This window comes from Siphateles boraxobius, unplaced genomic scaffold (genome assembly GCF_051911475.1).
Source record: "Siphateles boraxobius isolate OS27281-9 unplaced genomic scaffold, OSU_SipBor_1 25, whole genome shotgun sequence".
Classification (NCBI taxonomy): Eukaryota; Metazoa; Chordata; class Actinopteri; order Cypriniformes; family Leuciscidae; genus Siphateles; species Siphateles boraxobius.
In genome coordinates this window covers 7,762,998-7,782,158 of record NW_027508866.1, presented here as the reverse complement: position 1 = coordinate 7,782,158, position 19,161 = coordinate 7,762,998, and the positions used below count along the sequence as shown (strand labels likewise).

At 38.4% G+C, this 19,161-nt stretch overlaps 2 protein-coding genes across 15 annotated transcripts in view; one reads left to right on the top strand and one right to left on the bottom strand.

Annotated features, from left to right (window-relative positions):
* The window catches only part of cux1a (cut-like homeobox 1a), a 126,350-nt gene extending 114,731 nt beyond the window's left edge, over positions 1-11,619 (bottom strand). For 7 of the 13 annotated variants that reach the window (XM_077242335.1, XM_077242339.1, XM_077242341.1 and 4 more), the window contains exon 1: positions 10,785-10,925. In XM_077242335.1, the coding sequence (XP_077098450.1) occupies positions 10,785-10,847 (63 nt within the window). In that variant the 5' untranslated portion in view covers positions 10,848-10,925. Of the gene's footprint in view, positions 1-10,139; positions 10,435-10,784; positions 10,934-11,454 lie in introns of those variants that run through there. The other 6 variants (XM_077242346.1, XM_077242347.1, XM_077242337.1 and 3 more) reach the window with 6 other exon arrangements.
* myl10 (myosin, light chain 10, regulatory) lies at positions 82-19,131 on the top strand. 2 transcript variants are annotated; one of them, XM_077242361.1, is made up of 7 exons: positions 82-208; positions 16,895-16,981; positions 17,071-17,146; positions 17,876-17,980; positions 18,580-18,658; positions 18,771-18,819; positions 18,930-19,131. In XM_077242361.1, exons 2-7 carry the CDS (start codon positions 16,946-16,948, stop codon positions 19,032-19,034), a joined length of 450 nt encoding a protein of 149 aa, XP_077098476.1. In that variant the 5' UTR covers positions 82-208; positions 16,895-16,945; the 3' UTR covers positions 19,035-19,131. The 2 variants fall into 2 exon arrangements, with proteins under 2 accessions (XP_077098476.1, XP_077098475.1); XM_077242360.1 differs by lacking the exon at positions 82-208 and adding an exon at positions 16,249-16,366.
* The last annotated feature ends 30 nt before the right edge of the window (positions 19,132-19,161 follow it).

Here is a 19,161-nt window from a genome sequence, read left to right as displayed (position 1 = left end):
CTGGCAATGCGAAACACAGACCACAGCTGACCTACTTATTCACACCTGATTATGCTGGCACACTACACACGATGCAATATGGCGCTACATCCTCTGGCCCATGCCACGGTCAGCAACAACGCAGGGCTGTTTCAGCAGTCTGAGTACATTTACAGCTGACAGCCGCTGATGGAAACTCCAGCTTTTCAATCATCCCTCACAGCGAGCGGTAAGAAAACGAGAGGGAAGGAGAGCGAGAGAGATAAAGGGAGAAAGAGAGGTGCGCGCCTCCTCCTCTCCTCAGCTGAAATGGACTGTTCATAGCCCCCTAAGAGCTGGGCTTTTATCAAACATGGCATGTGAGTGAGATTCCAGTCTCTCGAGTCTCCCACACATTAACAGTTCCGACTGCGAGTCTTCGGCCTCTGCCGCCGTGTGCGATCGATACGCTGATATTTAAAGAGCAAATACAATCTCTATTTTTCAAACAAAATCTTGCCCAGTAAATTATCGAGCGAGGGACAATGTCTGCCTGCTGCTTGGATCGAATACAAGATCATGACGAGTCATTTTGTGTTTTGTGTTGGATAAATAGTGGTTTGGCTTCACTGTTGGCTATATTTTTACCAATAACTCGCAGTTGAGATGAATATATAACGGTGTTTGCAAACAATTTTAGTTATGAAATGCAACATATTCTGAGGATAACAAAATTGCAGTTTAGGGCAGGAAAGTGACATCAGTTCTGAGCGCTAGCTAATAGTTTTATCAATAGTTTGTGGTTGACGTCAACAAGAAACCGTGTCCGCAAACAATTTTAGTTATCTGATATGGCACAATTTCTAGGATAATAAAATATTCAATGATTTAGGATGAGAAAACAGTTTGGCGGCGTCAGTTTAGAGATGGAAGATGAACATTTGTATCTTTGGAATAACTTGCATTCATCACCCACAAAAAGACTTGGAAATTGTATTTATAAAGTAAATGCAGTCAATTTTGATTTCATGTTGATTTTGAGCAAAGTCGCCATAGCTGTCAGGTTTAGCGCTAGCTAGTTTCACCAATAATTTGTTGATTACATTCAACATTAAAGATTTAAGTGTTCAAAAACATTTTAACTTCTGTAATGAGACAAATATTCAAATGATCTAGAGTGGTATTCTATTCAATAGGGATTGATTGAAACAAGCAAAGTTTGTGAAAAGTCATTTCAGACTCAGAGCCAATAACTGTACTTTCCAATCATTTTGATTTCATGTTAAAGCTCCAGTCGGTAACTTTTTGGGGTTAAAAATTATCCCAAATAAATTTGTGAGCAAGTACATAACCAGCCAGTGTTCAAAACTCTCTGCTTGCCTTAGCTCGATTCAAAACAGTAAGCTTGTAATATGGTTTAATTCCATTGGTACTGGTGGATTTCTGCGGGAAATTCGAGCATGTCTTTGTGTCATTACGTCACATCTGTACACATTAAAGAAGGAGTCTCGGCTAGTAGAATCTGTGATTCTGAATGCCAGTATCCACACCGGCGCGGTGACTGACAGCCGCACATTCTCCTCAAAACATTGGATTCATCCGCGCTGTGAATCGAGGCACAACCCACGTAAAGTTGATAATTCCGCGGATAACTACAATTGCAGATTTCAAACAGAGATGGCGACAAAGAGGAAAAACTACAGACTGCAGCTTTAACTTAAGAATCCAGAGTGGGCGATAACCATCAAACCTTCGTGGCTAGCAAAGTTTGAATCGTTCACCACTCGTTCAAAATGAAATTTGCAGATTTATAGTAACTCAAGGGTTGCTGTAATCTGCATATTGACCACCAGCGACTACAGAAGACAACAACGAGATGAAAAAGCAGCCAGACACAGGAAGATGCACCTCATTAGTTTTATGCACAGTAAAGTCACAGGCTTTGTCAAGGCCTTTGATCTCAGCGGTTGTGATTTTTTAAACATATCTACAGCAAATTAGTGTGGTGCGGCAGAGCCTCGAAATGGCAGCGAAGACTGGAAAAAAAAACATGCTCTTCTCATCACAGAGTTGGTGAATCTTGTATGAAAACAATAGATCGGGTTGCAGCGTGAAACGTTCAAAATGGGGCAATCACAACAAATGGTCCAGCTAGGTTTAAAATGGCTGATTATGACAGACTCTAAACCTGCAACCTGCATAAAAGCACTGGAAAACAATGAGAAAAATAGTCATCATTTATATTGTAATTTAATGTTGTCATTAAAACCAATCTAAATGGCATGGAACACATAACAGGGAACAAAGAGATAGTAGTAATGATTTTTAAATAAGTACAAAATCTTTTTTGAGTGACAATATACAAAAAGACCATTTGGACTAAACTTCCCTTTAAGTATCTCACTTTATCTCTCTCTCTCCTTCGCTCAGGAAAGAGGGCAATCGGAGCAGATCTCTTTCCCATGGCTCTTAATTCAGAACTACTTCCCTCAAACTCTTTCCAGATGTTTCTGAACAGAAGCAAATAAAACGCTGTTCTAACCTTTTTTCCACAGTCTATCACAGTAATAACCTGACGCATTGTTTTAACACAATTTTACATAAATATTACTCAGCAGTTCATTTTTCCCCATTCAGGGCTTTAAGTAGTTTTTGAACGGCCACCAGGACACAAATGTTAAAGCCCTAAAAGGAAGTGTAGTTTTCTAACAAATGTATACATTTGAATTTGTAGTTTTCATGTTACAATTTGTGATTGTACAGCTTTAAATTCATCACAAACTGCAATTTCAACCCATTTTACTTCCTTAATCTGACACATTTCCAAATGAAACTGAATATCCAACAATAAAACTGGAGGTCAGAACTTTTTATCCATGAGGAAATGATTAGATCATAAAAAAATTGGCCTTATTTAGGCTATTAGAATAAAGCCAGATTGAATGTGAGTTTGCTAAAACAATGCCCAACCATTTGGCTAATAGTTAACATGATCAAATAGCCAGTGCTGTGAGGTCAGCAGTAGCAAAGGACATTTGTTTCAGAGGAAAGCTAATTTAAAACATTTTGATGAAAAGTAAAAAAAACTGTTATGTTGACTTAAAGACCATTATAGTGCCATTAAACTTTAGTTGTCTTCTGCAATTTACTCTTTTTCTCAATTCAGTTGCACTGTAAAACAAATCAGAAGCGTTAAATTCCTTCAAACTAAAAGAATTTCAAGAGTGCACAGGCATGTAGACCAAACACGCCATAAAGTACGACCGAAAGGAAGCGAGAAAGAGAGAAAACGAGAGGAAGAGAGAAGGGGTGGGAGGGGCAAGCGCTCTCATCCCCTCCTCCAACTTGGGTTCTATTTGAAATGGACGGCTAATTATGCTGGTGGCGTCAGAGTTCTGGCTTCCCTGTGTGGGGCGGGAGGGGAGCGGCCCCCCTGTGAAACTCCAGCCCTCAGACACAGCGAACGGGGGCAGGCAGTGAGGTAATGACCGTGTGTATGAGCGTCTGAGAGAGGGTGACAGAGAGAGAAAGAGAGAAAGAGTGTGCTGGCACATGGCCTCCCCCCCTGATTCCCATGGCCACTGAATTCTTCCTGCCATCTTTATCTCCAGCAACCGAGTGCAGACCGATCAGCAAATGAAAGAGGGGTCAGCACGCACACAACAGCCTATAAAAAGCACTCCCTTAAACACTTTCATTAACTATTTGGCCACTTCATATTACATAGTAAAAAAAACATCTATTTAAGCACGTATACATCTATAAATATATTTAAGCACACCCAGTTTCATTTCATACACAAGTTATAGATTGGGGGCAGGTGAACTGCCTTTAGGAACGGTTCGATTGCCTCTTTAGACCGAATAAAAATACATCATCATCAAGTTTATCACACAAGAACCGAGTTCCCTTTAAAGGAGCTATACTTGGGCCACCATCGCTAGCCTGCGACCATCATATGGTAGACAACTACACTCTTCTTATTTTAGATTGCAGTACCTAATAGAGTAGGTAATTCAAATACTGTAGGATTATCAGCATCTGGGCTGATCTGGTACTAAAACAAAGGTGCTCAAGTAGACTACCGGATCTGAAATCACTAACCTATTCTTTTCAGTGACAAACTAGGCCTACGTTTTTTTAATAACCAAACCAAGGCAACAGACTGAATCTCCTGTCACAACGCAGCAAAGGAAATCGTAATGTGAAATCACAGACAACTTAATACTGTGCATGTAATATTCCTCATGTCTTTACAAATATGAAAAGGCTATTAACGTACGCAAACCACACAATTTTATTTTTTCTTTCATTTTTGTACAATTCAGTCCAATTTAGCCCAAGTGATATATGTTTTTTGGGTCCCACATTATATTAAGGCCCTTTCCCAAACACTTGTGGTCTTTCGGAATTACAATGGCCGCTGTGTGTGTCCGTTAAAGGATTAGTTCACCTCAAAATGAAAATTTCCTAATAATTTACCCACCCCAATGCCATCCAAGATATCCATGTCTGTCTTTCTTCAGTGGAAGAGAAATTAAGTTTTTTGAGGAAAACATTTCTGGATTTTTCTTTGAATAATGGACTTCAATGACAACCAGCGTTTTGAAGTGCTTTAACAGTCTGTGCACGATCGCAGCTGAGGAATAGGGTCTTATCTCGCGAAACGATAGGTCATTTTCAAAAAAAAAATATATATATATACTTTTTAACTACAATTGTTCGGATTGAGCTGATCTGCAACGCACCGGGAACTACGTCATCACGTTGAAAGGTCGGTGGAAGTATTCTCGACCGTGTGAAGAAGGATAGTTCAAATTGTTTTGGTCGCTTTCTATACAGTGGGGCAGTACTTCCACCGACGCCGGCGACATCAAGCCTGACCATTCAACGTGATGACGTAGTTCCCGGCGCGTTGCAGATCAGCTCAATCCGAAAAATTGTAGTTAAAAAGCTTTTTTTTTTTTGGAAAATGACCTATCGTTCGCGAGATAAGACCCTACTCCTCAGCTGCGATTGTGCACAGTCCGTTGAAGCACTTCAAAGACCTTTGAAGCTGCATTGATTTGGACTTCAAAACGCTGGTTGTCATTGAAGTCCATTATTTGAAGAAAAACCCAGAAATGTTTTCCTCAAAAAACTTAATTTCTCTTCCACTGAGGAAAGAAAGACATGGATATCTTGGATGGCATTGGGGTGAGTAAGTTATTAGGAAATTTTCAATTTGAGGTGAACTAATCCTTTAAGTCCACAAGAGGTCATTTTAGGTTTCAGAATGTGGCTCGCGAGCGCCCACCTTCCAGCCGATATGCACCCTTGATGCACACTTTTGGTGAGTTCCACAACAGACTTCTACCCAACAGTCAAAGCGGCATTACGTCGCGAAAGTATGGACTCAGAGGAAGCGCGTATTTTTTTCGGCGTGCATGTTAATCAATGAGTGCATTCACACCGGGAACAGGAGCAGCGCGTGAGCATCAAGCAGGGGCGTCGCGTGAGCAGCAGTGAAGCTGGGGTTTCGGCGGACACAGACAGCTACTTAGGCTAGCACAACCCAAATCAAACCCGAGTGTGCCGTTTTGTGTGTGTTTTATCCGTGGAGTTTGCTTTCTTGTAAACATATCGAAAATAGGTTATGACTGAAACGACAAGATTGGAGCGGTTTTCTTGGTTGTTTTGTTGTTTACCATTTATATGGTTTACCAACTTCTAAAAACAAATTTATAGTTGTCTTTGTAAATAATTGCTCGCTTAGGCCTATATGTAGCTTTGGAGCCGCTGCTGTGACACTGTACAAACGCTTCCGGTGCGAATACTCTCGCGCAGCTGCAGTGACGATGTAGTTACGCTGACGCGCTACTCAAGCGCCGCTCACGCTTGCGGTGTGAAACAGCCGTAAGTGTCTTTAACTACTATGTACTAACATTTAAATTAATCAGTTGATAGAATGCATGCACTTATTGTGTAAACATGTTTTTTACATTGCACTTACATTTAAAAAAATACCTGGGTAATACTTTATTTTACAGTGCCCTTGTTACATGTACTTACTTTACTAAAAATAGTAAATGATGCATAATAACATGTAACTAGCCACAAACCAAACCCTAAACCTAACCCTAACCCTAAAGTAAGTACATGTAGATACTTATTATTACTCAGTACTTAAATGTTTTATTACACTGTAACACGAACACCTTAAAATAAAGTGTAACCAACACCTACAAGTAAATATACAGTGGTAATTCATTTCTGTAATAATACCCAGTCAGTGTCATTACTACATTGTATGTTCATGCAAAACAGGACTGTAAATAAAGTGCTACCATTACTTCTATAATTACACTGTTGTTATGCCAACCCTTAAACCTAACCATTCCACCAAACCTGTCCTTAGCCTTACCCGTGTCCAACCTCAAGAGCAGCAAGTGTTTTTACAATACACGAGAATAAAAAAAAAGTACATTGTTGTATCAAACTATCTTTTATGCAAGTACATAGTAGTTCAAGAAAGCTAATATAAAGTGACTTTTTTCTCAAGTGCATACTCAAAGAGCCTTGTAGAGTTTATAATGCATCTAACTTGTGAAATTAGACAAATACAAAAGTCAATTGAAGTGCTTTACTTTGAGGCTAAATTTGCAGAGCCCACATGCAAATATATGTGTTGTTTTGGGGCCTCATATAGTTGGCTTGGTTTTGAAGTGGTCAGGATCTGAGTCTGTGTGAATGTGTGGGGTGGGCTCCACAGAGACGCTGTTGTTCTATTCATCTTTCATGTCAGCATTAAAACCATGCCTAAAAGTAGTTTACCCGCATTTTCACAGACACGTGGCGACATTCCTGGTTACTTTTTAGGGACTTTCCCGTGTCTTTCGAATCCAGTCAGGTGTCAGTCAGACAGTTATTACCAAAACTTCAAGTCAAAATACTGGTGCTCAATTCAATAAGTGATGTGTGTATGTATATATATATATATATATATATAAAATACTCTAATTGCAAGTGATGAATCTCCTCAAAAATATTCAGTCACACTTTAATTTAGGGTCCAATTCTCATTATTAACTAACTACTAAAGGGGTCCTATTATGCTTTTCCACTTTTTCAACTTTAGTTAGTGTGTAAGGTTGCTGTTTGAGCATAAAAAAGATCTGCAAGGTTATAAAGCTCAATGTTTTATTTGAACAGAATTGCATTTTTCAAGAACTACAACGAACGGCTCGTTTGGACTACAACGCAGTTTTTCCTAATCTTATGAAGTCACAATGGTACTCATTTAAATAATCCCCAACCCCCCGGAATACGCAAAAAATGGGACAAGGCCAGGTTGAACTGCATTAGAGAAGACAGTGTTGTTGCTATGTCAAAGACACTAATTTTTCAATAACATTTACAAAACTCTTTGTTTGACCTTCCTAAGGCTCACGAACTTATTTTAAACACTGTTCATGAACGTTATAACCCCAATGTTTATCTGTGACCTTTTTTCTTCATTTTATGGAGAACAGCTTCTTTTCTGTAGCTTTTGTAAGCTCTCGCTTTTGTAAGACGGTTCACCGCTCATTAGGAAAATTAACTTCGGTTTTGTGATCGATTAATGTTTGTATTACCATAGTTTTCCAACAAAAATCATGATTAAATGGTGGATAACATCATATCTCTATAATATATTGAATTTTTTTTTACAAAAAACATCTCTGAAACTCCTGTGAAATCCATGCTAACAAAGTCTGTGCATGAAACGCGTTCTACACAATCCTCTTGTTCGTTAACATTGTTGTCAGGGTCTGAATCGGGCTTGAATTGGTTTGAAATTTAGGCTATCCTCAATATTTACACTAGAGAAGAACTCACAGTTATGGAAGGGCGGGACATTTCCCAAACACGCTAAGTGGTACCAATCACAACACACTAGGCCAGCTAACCAATCACAGTACATTTTGTATTTCGAAAGGAGGGGCTTCATCGAAATCTGCCTGTTTGAGCCAGACTGGGGAGAGAGAGATGCTGTAATAATATAAAATATATGAAAAATTGAAAAAAATCAAGCATGAAAACATAGCTATTCCAGTACACCACAAAAACTAAATCAAGACTTCGTAAAAAGGCATAATAGGAAACTTTTTTGCATCAAACTCCTAATTACTGCTTATTAATAGTTAGTAAGGTAGTTGTTAAGTTTAGGTATTGGGTAGGATTAAGGGATTTAGAATATGGTCATGCAGAAAAAAGCATTAATATGTGCTTCATAAGTACTAATAAAGTTAGCTAATATCCCAGTAATATGCATGCTATTAAGCAACTAATTAATAGTGAGAATTGGACTCTAAACAAAAGAGTTACCAAATATTAAAATGCAAATAGCATCAAGATTTATCGAGTAATCAGTTAATTATCTAAATATTGCCATAAGAAAAGCTGATGATAGCACAACTAATGTCTAACATCCAAACCTGCTGAAACTCTTCACAGGAATATTGTAGAAGATCTCTAAGACACAGCCGTGCCAATCATACAGTAACCACAAAGGAACCAAAAATGCAACAGATTACACTCGTATGGTGTTTAGGTACACAGTGTACCGCAGCCGGCCCATGTGCCCCTCATTAAAGATATCAAACAGATTTTAAAGTCATCACAGTGCCCCAACGCAGGTCCAGACAAGAGAGTCTGCTCACATCTTGATGGTGGCAGTACTGCCTGCGTCAATCGCTAATCTCTGTGTTGACGCACGAAAACTCGGGACCACACACTAAGGGAGGTACGCTTACACCTCACCTGCATCCACAGTCCTCAGAGCCACGTGGTGACAGGAGGCAGCAGGTGACACCGACAAACAAAAAGTTCTGGATACATGAGACAAAAAGGTCTGCTTGGAGTCATACGTTTGGGGAAATTATAATACAGACGACTTTCTTCCACTGTCTGGTGTGGTTTTTGCAGGGTAATCTGAGACATCTGATTCACATGGAGGCATTAATTAAGCTTAAATCAGTGGAGTTAATCAGAAAAAAACAAGAAATAGATAAAGTCGTTTAAAACAATGAAAAATAATGATTTAGAGGTCTGAATAAAAACACAAAAGTAGCAAGAAACAAAACAAGATAGCATCCATGACATCATCAATGCTTGAACTCGCTGATGCCAGTTCTTATCAGCCTGGGAGACAGATAGAAAGAGAGAGAGTGAGAGAGAGAGAGAGAAAGAGAGAGAGAGAGAGAGAGAGAGAGAGAGAGAGAGAGAGAGAGAGAGAGAGAGAGAGAGAGGAGGAAGAAGGGAGGGAGAGCACTGAAAATTTAGAGTCTCCACATCAGATGCCTAGCTGTGTGTGTGGTCCCTTTATGTTAAAGAATATATGTCTGGAACCTAATTAAATAAATTATTTTCCTAGAAACACAACATAATCAAACAGCAAAACATCTGACATGCAACGAGTCTGGCAATGTTTGACAATTACATATTAATGTCACACAAAAACTGAATAGCATCCCAGAACATATCGCAACACATGCACGTAAAGGATTCTCCATTCTGCTTTAAATTAGTTTTATTTTAGTATATTTGACACAAAAAAATGTAATTTGTTAAAAATAAGCAAATTCTTAAAAACTTATAAACCAGAAAATCTTGTCAATCCAAAAAGGTCGTTTACTTGTTACTATCGAGTTATATCGATTTTTACATGATACGTTATCGATTTTTAAATGACTCGTGATGCTTATGAAGATGTATAGATGGTTACTGGTAAGAGGAAATATAAAGTTCGATCGGAAAATAGGTCAGCGATTTCTTCAAGCTAAGCTTTGCGACCTCAGTTCATAAATACATAAACTCTTAATCAATAATTGATATAATCATGGGTCTATTGTTTATGCCTAACCAAACGTAACAAATGCACTTCATACTCCTACAGCACGAACATTACAAATAACGAAAGACGAAAGAGTTCTGACTTTGACACCTAATCGATTTAAAAAAAAAAACAATAACAATATTATACCAGAACAAATGCAGAGCAAACAGAATCGTTACGTTCCGCCAGTGTTAAAACGCTCGTTTGATCCATATTTCTGTAGAACAGGAGAACTCAAGTTATATGTGAAGGAAAAAAAGACATTGCATTAATTTGTTTTGAAGAGCTATTTAGTCGCATTTTGTAACTGAATAGCGAAACAAACCTTCTTTTCTAGTGTCCCACATCTATATTTCACAAAATCCTTCATCCGTTCGTGTTTGTTTATTGTTTTGGGTTTAATTGTTCCTGTCTGGCGCAGGTTTAGCAGCCAATTCCGTCTTCGATTTAAACTTAACTACTGAAGCTGAACTTTGAGTTTGCTAACTTTATAAACTTCTAGAGTCACACAAAAAGTGCTAGTAAACAATAAACGATGTGAAATATAAAAAGGAAGGCAGTCTAACACCTCTCTCGTTACTAAGCAATAACGTCTCGGTCCAGCACAGCGCCACCCGTGTAGCGCGACACACTTCTAAACACAAAATTATTTCAACAAACATACTATCTAAATCTCTTCAGCACAAACTATTCCCAAAACATCCGGGGATGGAAAGGAGCAGGAAAGAATCGGGAAACCTTCGGGCTCCCATTGCCAAAGTGGCCGCATCCACCTTGACCGTGATGGTTGATCGATGGGAATTGAACAAAGAGGATCAATTTCCGATCAGCGCGAGAGCCGCTTTAATCAATGGGCACCGAACCCGGCGAAAGACCCGACGCGAGAGCGACGCGCCAGCCTCTCAGCGCGACGCTCCCCGGGACCGGCTTACCGGCACACACAGCGAATACAAAGCGAAAGAGAGCTGACCTGGAGCTGCTGCAAATCAAAGCGTTTCCAATATTGAAACATCGATCCCGCATTGGCCGCCATCTTGAGACATATTGAGACGGAATGAAAGGCTGATAGAGAGAGCGCGAGAGGGGCTGGAGTTCAGCGCGAGAGAGAGAGAGAGAGGCGGGGGAGCGCGCGCAAAACACGGAGCGGAGCAGATCGAACAGCGCGGGCGCGCGCGGAATGGAGTTATCGAACGAACGCCAACCTGCGATATTGAATAGGGCTACTGAAAACAATTATTGAGACCGTCCTAAATAAAAGGCAGAAAACGCGGGATGGAGTTTCCGTGTTTAATCGAGCCCCCCGTGGCGCAGGAGCGGGGAGGGGGATGCTGGATATGTTTTATCCGTTATAAGAAGAGAGTTTATACGTTTATTGATTTTTTTATCACTATAGATAGATATTGCGAGACACTGATCAGACCTGACGTGAGGCGAACAACGCGAACGGAACGCGTAGATTATTTGTTTTTATGCTTCTCATAGTCAAATCAAGAATCGGCTGGCCTGTTTTTTGTATTCGCACACCTGATATATTGATTTTTGATTTGGTTTTATATCTTTATCCCTCTTAAAATATATCAGATGTTCTTTTGTGTACGCTATTGTCTAATAATGTGTTTGTTGTCTAAATGTCCACTTACCCTCTGTTTTGTAGCCTACTCTAAAACCAATAGTATTATATTGATTTTATGGGCAATCTTGCGTGAAGAATGTGGATACGGCGATCGATAGCTTAAATAAAGAGGAACACAAGCTAGCTCTTCTCCATATACATACTGCATAAAGCAATATGCATTTTAAATGGTAATGGACGGTGTTTAAGATGGAGGCATTAGATGGTTTGATGTTATATCATGAACCCTTGTCCGGTCGATTCCTGATGAATTGTAAATACTGCTTTTGAACTTGAACTTGGAGAGTGGCGCCCTCTATTGGGTGCACATAATAGCGTCTCAACTCATTGTTCATGGTAGATGATCCAAAGTAATCGTATTAATTGTTACAATTAGTGATGATAACCAATCGGTCTTTAGCTGGGTTAATTCCTGGAAACTGATTACGCTGATTAGATGAATATATTTTATACTCAGTAAAATGGTATTATTATTATTATTATTCAATTAGGCCTACTGGTGATGAACAATCACATTTAGCCAACGATTCTTGGAAAGTAAGTTTTTAAATAATAGTAATAATTACTGTTTGTAGTTATTTGTATTATTATTATTATTATTATATTACATAATACACGGACAGAAACGCACACACACATAAACAATTACATATATTAAGTAAAATATATTACATATAAAAAAAATAATTCTCAGATATATAGATATATATAGTGTATTTTATGTATTAAGTAAAATATTATTATATTACATGTGAAAATATATGTGCACGTATATGTGCACAGTTCATATTCTGTGATCATTTGCTCTTTTACAGTCAAAAAGTATTTAATACAGTCAAAAACTGAAAATAATGCAGAGAAACATTTTTTGTAATAATGTTGCTAAATTCTACCTACTTTAATGATCTTTCTAATATGGCCTAGTTTTACCTCTTTGAATCCTTTTTTGTTTTTTATTTTGTAGATTAGATTCAACTTCATTGTTCTTGTGCAGAGTACAAGCTCAGAACCTATAAAATACAGTTCGAACCAACTGTGTAACTAGTAAAACAGCATTTAAATAAAAACAAGATAGTGATCATTATGGTACAAAATATATTTTATAGTAGCCTACCATGCAAAAGAAAACGAGTATGTATGCAGGGGTGCCGCTAAGGGGGGAAAAGTTAGGACGATTCTAAGGGCCCACACACTTTTGGGGCCCCCAGAGATCGATTTTATTAATGGAATGGGTGGGGTGGGCCCAACCTCATATTCTTTCATAGGGCCCAACATTTCTAGCCACGCCCCTGCATGTATGTAAAACCAAAAATAAACCAGGAGCTATGGAAGAAAGTCAAGTGCCACGGTTTAAACCTTAAGTGAACAATGAGCAATTAACCTTCATTTATACAGCCGGATTCCAGAGTTACGTTCAGTTACGTTCATCTGTAGAGCAGGCCTGCTTCTCACCCTCACCACCGCACACAGAGACGGAGAGGGAGAGGGAGAGGGGGGGGTTCAGATCAGACCCTGCAGGGCGGAGTGAGAATTGGAAGCTCGTAGAGTCCCGTGGCTCCTGATAAGTGCTCCTCCCCTCGGTTCCCTTCTCGGAGACACCAGGGGAGCCGCGCAGGAGAGCCAGTCCCACTGGCGGTTTGTTTTTTCAGGCCCACTGGAGCCTCTGAGCACCCAGCCCCCCCTCTCTCCGCCCAGGCGTGCGCACACCTCATGGGAGCACAATTAAGAGCTGTCTCTCCTGCCTGCCGAGCTGTGGAGGACTCCCTCCTCTACCCTTCCCCTTTTTTAATCAAATAAGCCTCCTCTTGAGGCTAGTCCTCGTTTAAAAAGTCGGCATGCAGGATTAGATTTTAATTATGGAGATGCAAAGACATGGCAAGAGAACATAATGAAGAGACAAGCAGAGATGTGAGGAGGGCATTGTTCCGGGGATGTGTCTGACTTATCTCATGCACACCTGTGTGTGATGATCAATGGACAGGTGTCTGAATTCTAGTCATAAACAGAAATTCATTTTTACTGTAAATTATACGTACTTTATGACAACATTTGAAATATAAATGGCTTGTATATTTTAATTTTCTGTGTAAATACATCCATTAAGATCTAATTGTACAGGTAATAGGCTTTGTAGGATGGGGGAATATCATCTTTAGAAACTTACATTGTAGTTCATAAAATTGGGTAAACTGCTCCATCTGCAGGCAAACAAACTTCAACTAATAGCACCACTATAATTTAAATGTAAACAATGCTAAACAAAAAGTATAAACAAAAATTAAATGAATGCAATTCCTGGTGTATAAAACTAGTGTGTGTGTGTGTGTAGATTTTTTTTAAAGAAATGAATTCTTTGATTCAGCAAGGATCCATTAAACTGATCAAAAGTGAAAGTAAAGACGCATGGTTACAATCTTAAACAATTATTTATATTTTAAATAAATGCTGTTCTTTAAATTCATCGAAGAATCCTCAAAAGAAATGTATCACAGTTTTCCACAAAAAAATAAGCAGAACAACTGTTTTCAACATGATTCAACATTGCAGCAAATCAGCATATTAGAATGCTTTCTGAAGGATCATGTGACACTGAAGCTGAAAATTGCATGAATTACAATTGAAAATACATTCAAATATAATTTTTTTAATTGTCATAATATTTTACAATATTAATGGAAAAACTTAAAAATCAAGCATTATGTAGCCTACATTTTAATAATATATACGAGAGAGATCAAAACGTACCTTTTCCATAAAAAATAATGAGAGGAACATCAAAAACGACTAAATGCATCCTCTCAGTGTTCTCATGTAAAGCAGGCTGTATTCACAGGCCTGTTAAGGTGTGATGGAACCATATGGCTAATTTGATTGACAGTAAGAAGCAGCTGTAGGAAGCTGACACTTCCCCGCCAGGCTCCCGATCAGTTGTGTTACTGCTAGCACACATAAGCAGACCTTGACTCCTTCTCGCCCCCCACCTGCTGGTCACACTCCTAACATGGGCACACAGCACACTACACACACACACACACATACATGCACAATGCCAAGCAGTAGATCACAGTGGCATTCCTAGCATCTCTTTTGGACAGTGTTCGTTCAGTTGTCTGCGAGGACACTGCTAAAACAAGCTTTACACAGCCTGCTGTCGTGCCAGGATAGCTGGACAGATTATTTACGGCAGTCTGACGGCACAATACTTGGCTGTTTGCAAGAGCACATTTAAATCTGGCAAGCATGGGATGCCTGGCTATATTTGTAGTGCTGAGAATGGCTTTTGTTCAGCCCAATTGTTCGCAACAGATAATGGGAGACAAAGTAGAAACAATATGTTCATAAGAGTTGCATGCTGAATTAAAGCCAAGGGATTGACTATAACTCACATCTTATAATGACTGGATTCAAACGGATGAGTTCCATATGCGTGCATTTCAATCATATGCTATTGTTTTGCCCTATACATGCCGATAAATCACAATCAGAATTTGGAAAAGTCCAATTATACATATGTTTGGGAGTTTTTTTTCTGGCAGTGGATTTTAACCAAATGTTTTAATTGTCCTTTAAAGACAAGGGTGGGTAGATTAGATGGATGGATGGATGGATGGATGGATGGATGGATGGATGGATGGATGGATGGATGGATGGATGGATGGATGGATGGATGGATGGATGGATGGATGGATGGATGGATGGATGGATGGATGGATGGATGGATGGATGGATGGATGGATGGATGGATGGATGGATGGATGGATGGATGGATGGATGGATGGATGGATGGATGGATGGATGGATGGATGGATGGATGGATGGATGGATAGATGGATAGATAGAATCATTGAGATACTACTGCTTTTTTTATTTTAATTAGTTTTACTTTTTCCAAAAAAAATGTTTTTATTACTTTAATTTATTAATGTAATTTTAGTACAAGTTTAACTAAATGAGAAATGTTGCCTACGTTTAAGTTTGTTTCAGTTTACGTTTACTTTATTTGAAGCAATAAATTTTTTTTTATGGTTTTAGTTGCAGTTTTAGTGTCAGTTAATAACAATGTAGACCAAAGCAGATGTTTTAAAAAATAAATAAACAATATAATAAATGTTTAAAATAAATCAACAGAGTTAAAAGTGTGACAACTAGCCCCATTCTCCCCGATACAAAGACTGTACAAAATATAATAATCAATACTACAAAAACTGTGTAACTGAGCAGAATAAAATAAGAGTAGATAGTTGCAATGAATATAACATTTCTGAAGAATAAGTGATAAAAATGCAATGCACAGGTGCATATATGAGTATGTTGTCTGCTGTTGCAATTCATTTAAGCATACCTTTAAGTCTAAAAAGTATAAATAAATGTTTCATGGATTCATCTCTCCAGAATGTTTTATTCTCATCGAATACACTCAAGTTAGACTTGCATGTCTGTGTTATAAGCCTCCTAACTGTGTCTTGTAAGCCGGTCAGAAGTGTCTATACTAATGATCACCAATCTAACAAGGGCATCAAATAATTAAAGTAATCCATGTAGCGGAGACATTGCGTCAACATCTGACCAAACGCAGTGATGTGAGAAGCTAGCCGGCTTCACACGGCCTTTAAACGACACATTAGGCGTGTAGAAGAGTCTTAGGGGGTTAGGGTGCTTCCAATGATCCTAAGATAGCAAAGCCCATACACTCCGATCACATCACCTAGCATCTGTCCGTAACAATAACTGGGGGCTGGTAGGGTTGGTGATTCTCTATATGGCAAGTATTCTTCTGTTGTGCCTCCTCCTTTGTCTAAACATAGAACAGGTGGGCCGTCAAGCCAATTGTGCCAATATATAGCTGGAAACCGACGATGTTTGAGTGTCCCTCAGGCTTTTGAGACCAAGAAAAGAGTAAAGAGAAGCTCTTCACAATGGTAGGACCGTGTCTCTTTGCTTCGTCCTATCTTAACATGGAAATGGTGGTGAAACTGAGTGGCGTTGGTCTTCTGACTGAGAGAATATTGTATTTTATTTTAGAAAGTACATGCAATGGAAGGTTTTGTACATGTATTTCTTTCTATATCTTTTGAAAAGGGTGATTTTAATTAACCTTGATCTTTGTTATGAGAGAAACTTTTTTTCTTTAAATTTCAGGAAGCTTCTCAGTGAGTAACTGTTCCAGAAGTCAATATATATAGCCTATCTGTGTTTCATTTGTAAGATTTCGGACTAAATGCAACTAAATTCATGATGTATTTGAATAGGGACACATTTTGACAGCTCTCATTGTCAAACTCGGCAGAGTTCATTTTGTGCCGTAGAGCGGTTAAAATGTATTATAGCAAACGTCTTTGCTGATCATGTAATTCTTGCATGAATTTTTAAGTTTTATGTGCTTCAAAATTACATTTAAATAGACAGGGGGGAAAAAATATCTAACTTGTTTTTGCTTTGAATCCCAGGCACCAAAGAAGGCCAAGAAGAAGGAAGCTGCCAGCTCCAATGTGTTTAGCATGTTTGAGCAGTCACAGATCCAGGAGTTTAAAGAGGTGGGTCATTTCTAGGAATCACTTACTTAAACATTTTATTTTAGCATATTTTTTGGTACTTACCTCTGTAAATCTGAATGCTTCTCTAGGCTTTCACCATCATGGACCAGAACAGAGATGGCTTTATTGACAAAAACGACCTGAGGGACACATTTGCTGCTCTGGGTGTGTGAAGCCTCACTAAATGCCTGTCTGTAAAATACTGTAAAAACTCAGGAAAAAAGGTACAAAAGCTATCACTGGGACAGTACCCTTCAAAAGGATTCTGATATTTGCCATTTAAGTACTAATATGTACACTTTTGGGACCGATATGTACCTTTGAGGGACCAATATTTAGGTACAAAGGTGTACCTTTTGAAAAGGTACAGCCACAGTGACAGCTTCTGTACCTTTTTTTCTGAACGTGTACTTAAAGGTGTTTATCCTATTGAACAACAAGAGTATTGTTCTAAGGGTTACAGTGTGTCCTCTTTAGTCCCCGTACTGAATGTTGTGAAGCCTAAATGTGATTATAGCACTGTTTAACAGATTTAGATGCAAAACCATTCTATGAAAGCATTGATAAATTAATATATAGCAGTAAAATCTTTCTAATTTATTATTTTTTTATAATATAAATATTTTTTATACAAATTATAACGCCAGCACAACAATTCAAGTACATTTTGTTATTTTTTTCCTCTCAAAATTCTAAAACTTTGTCTTTTAAAAGTAAAGCGAAAAATACCCAGGCTAATTATTATTTTCCCTGGCTCTGTAATCTTGTCTCATTAGTATTTCATTGCATTAAACATCTATGAACTTTGTAATGGTCTACTCCCACTACATTCGAACTATCAGAAGTAGTGGCAGTCTGTATTAATGTATATCTTTGTATGTGCGTGTTTGGCAGGACGTCTCAATGTTGGCAACGATGAGCTTGATGAGATGCTAAAGGAAGCCTCCGGCCCCATTAACTTCACCGTCTTCCTCACCATGTTTGGAGAGAAGCTCAAAGGCAAGAATCAAATTTATCAGAATTGAAATGATAATGATGCTAATGAGGTGTAAATAGCAGCAGAACCCAGCAGACATCAGGCAAGCTGCATACTGATATATGAATTGTATAGTTTAGCATCAGACGCATAGATTTTGAATGCAACTTTCTCCAAAAATTTTCATATCTTTGTTAATTAAAGGGATAGTTCACCCAATAATGAAAATTCTGTCATCATTTACTCACCCTCATGTTGTTCCAAACCTGTATGAAGAAGATATTTTGAAGAATATGGGTAACCAAACAGTTAATGGGCCCCATTGACTTCTATAGTATGGAGAAAAAAATACTAAGGAAGTCAACTGTTTGGTTACCGACATTCTTCAAAATATCTGCTTTTGTGTTCAGCAGAAGAAAGAAATGCATACAGGTTTGGAACAACTTGAGGGTGAGTAAATGTTGACAGAATTTTCATTATTGGGTGAACTATCCCTTTAATTAACAAAGATATGAGTAATTGTTGGAGAAAGTTGCATTCTGCTTTTGACATGTATAAGAGTATATTTGACTATTATAGTTACAGAATAATCTATAATCGGTTACCTTTCTGTGACTGACAGGTACAGACCCCGAGGAGACTATTCTCAATGCCTTTAAGATCTTCGACCAAGAGGGCACAGGAATCCTTAAAGGAGAAGAGTAAGTAAATTTACGGAAATGTAAAAACCTTTCGGCACATCACTGACTTTAAAGTCCAAAGTCTCCTTGAAATGCACAGCATTTCATTTATTTATTTTGTTTCTCCTCACAGGATCAAATATCACCTTATGTCCCAGGCTGACAAATTTACTGAGGCTGAGGTAATATACTTTTCTTTTTTCTGAAATGCAAAGGCACAATTCAATATTAAATTATATAAAAAATCGTTGAATGCATTTTAATCAAGAGCATTTTTACAAAATTTACCTAGGTAAACCAGATGTTCACGAACTTCCCCTTGGATGTGGCTGGCAACTTGGACTACAAAAACCTGTGCTACGTCATCACCCACGGAGAGGATAAGGAACAGGAGTAAAAACTACATTTCCCATGTTTGTTCATGTCCATTTGTGTGTTGTCTTCCTCTTAAGCTCTGTACCTGTGCCTTTTGTCAATAAAGAGATAAAAACAAACACAAAGCCTAGGTACTGTTGTTGTTGGAG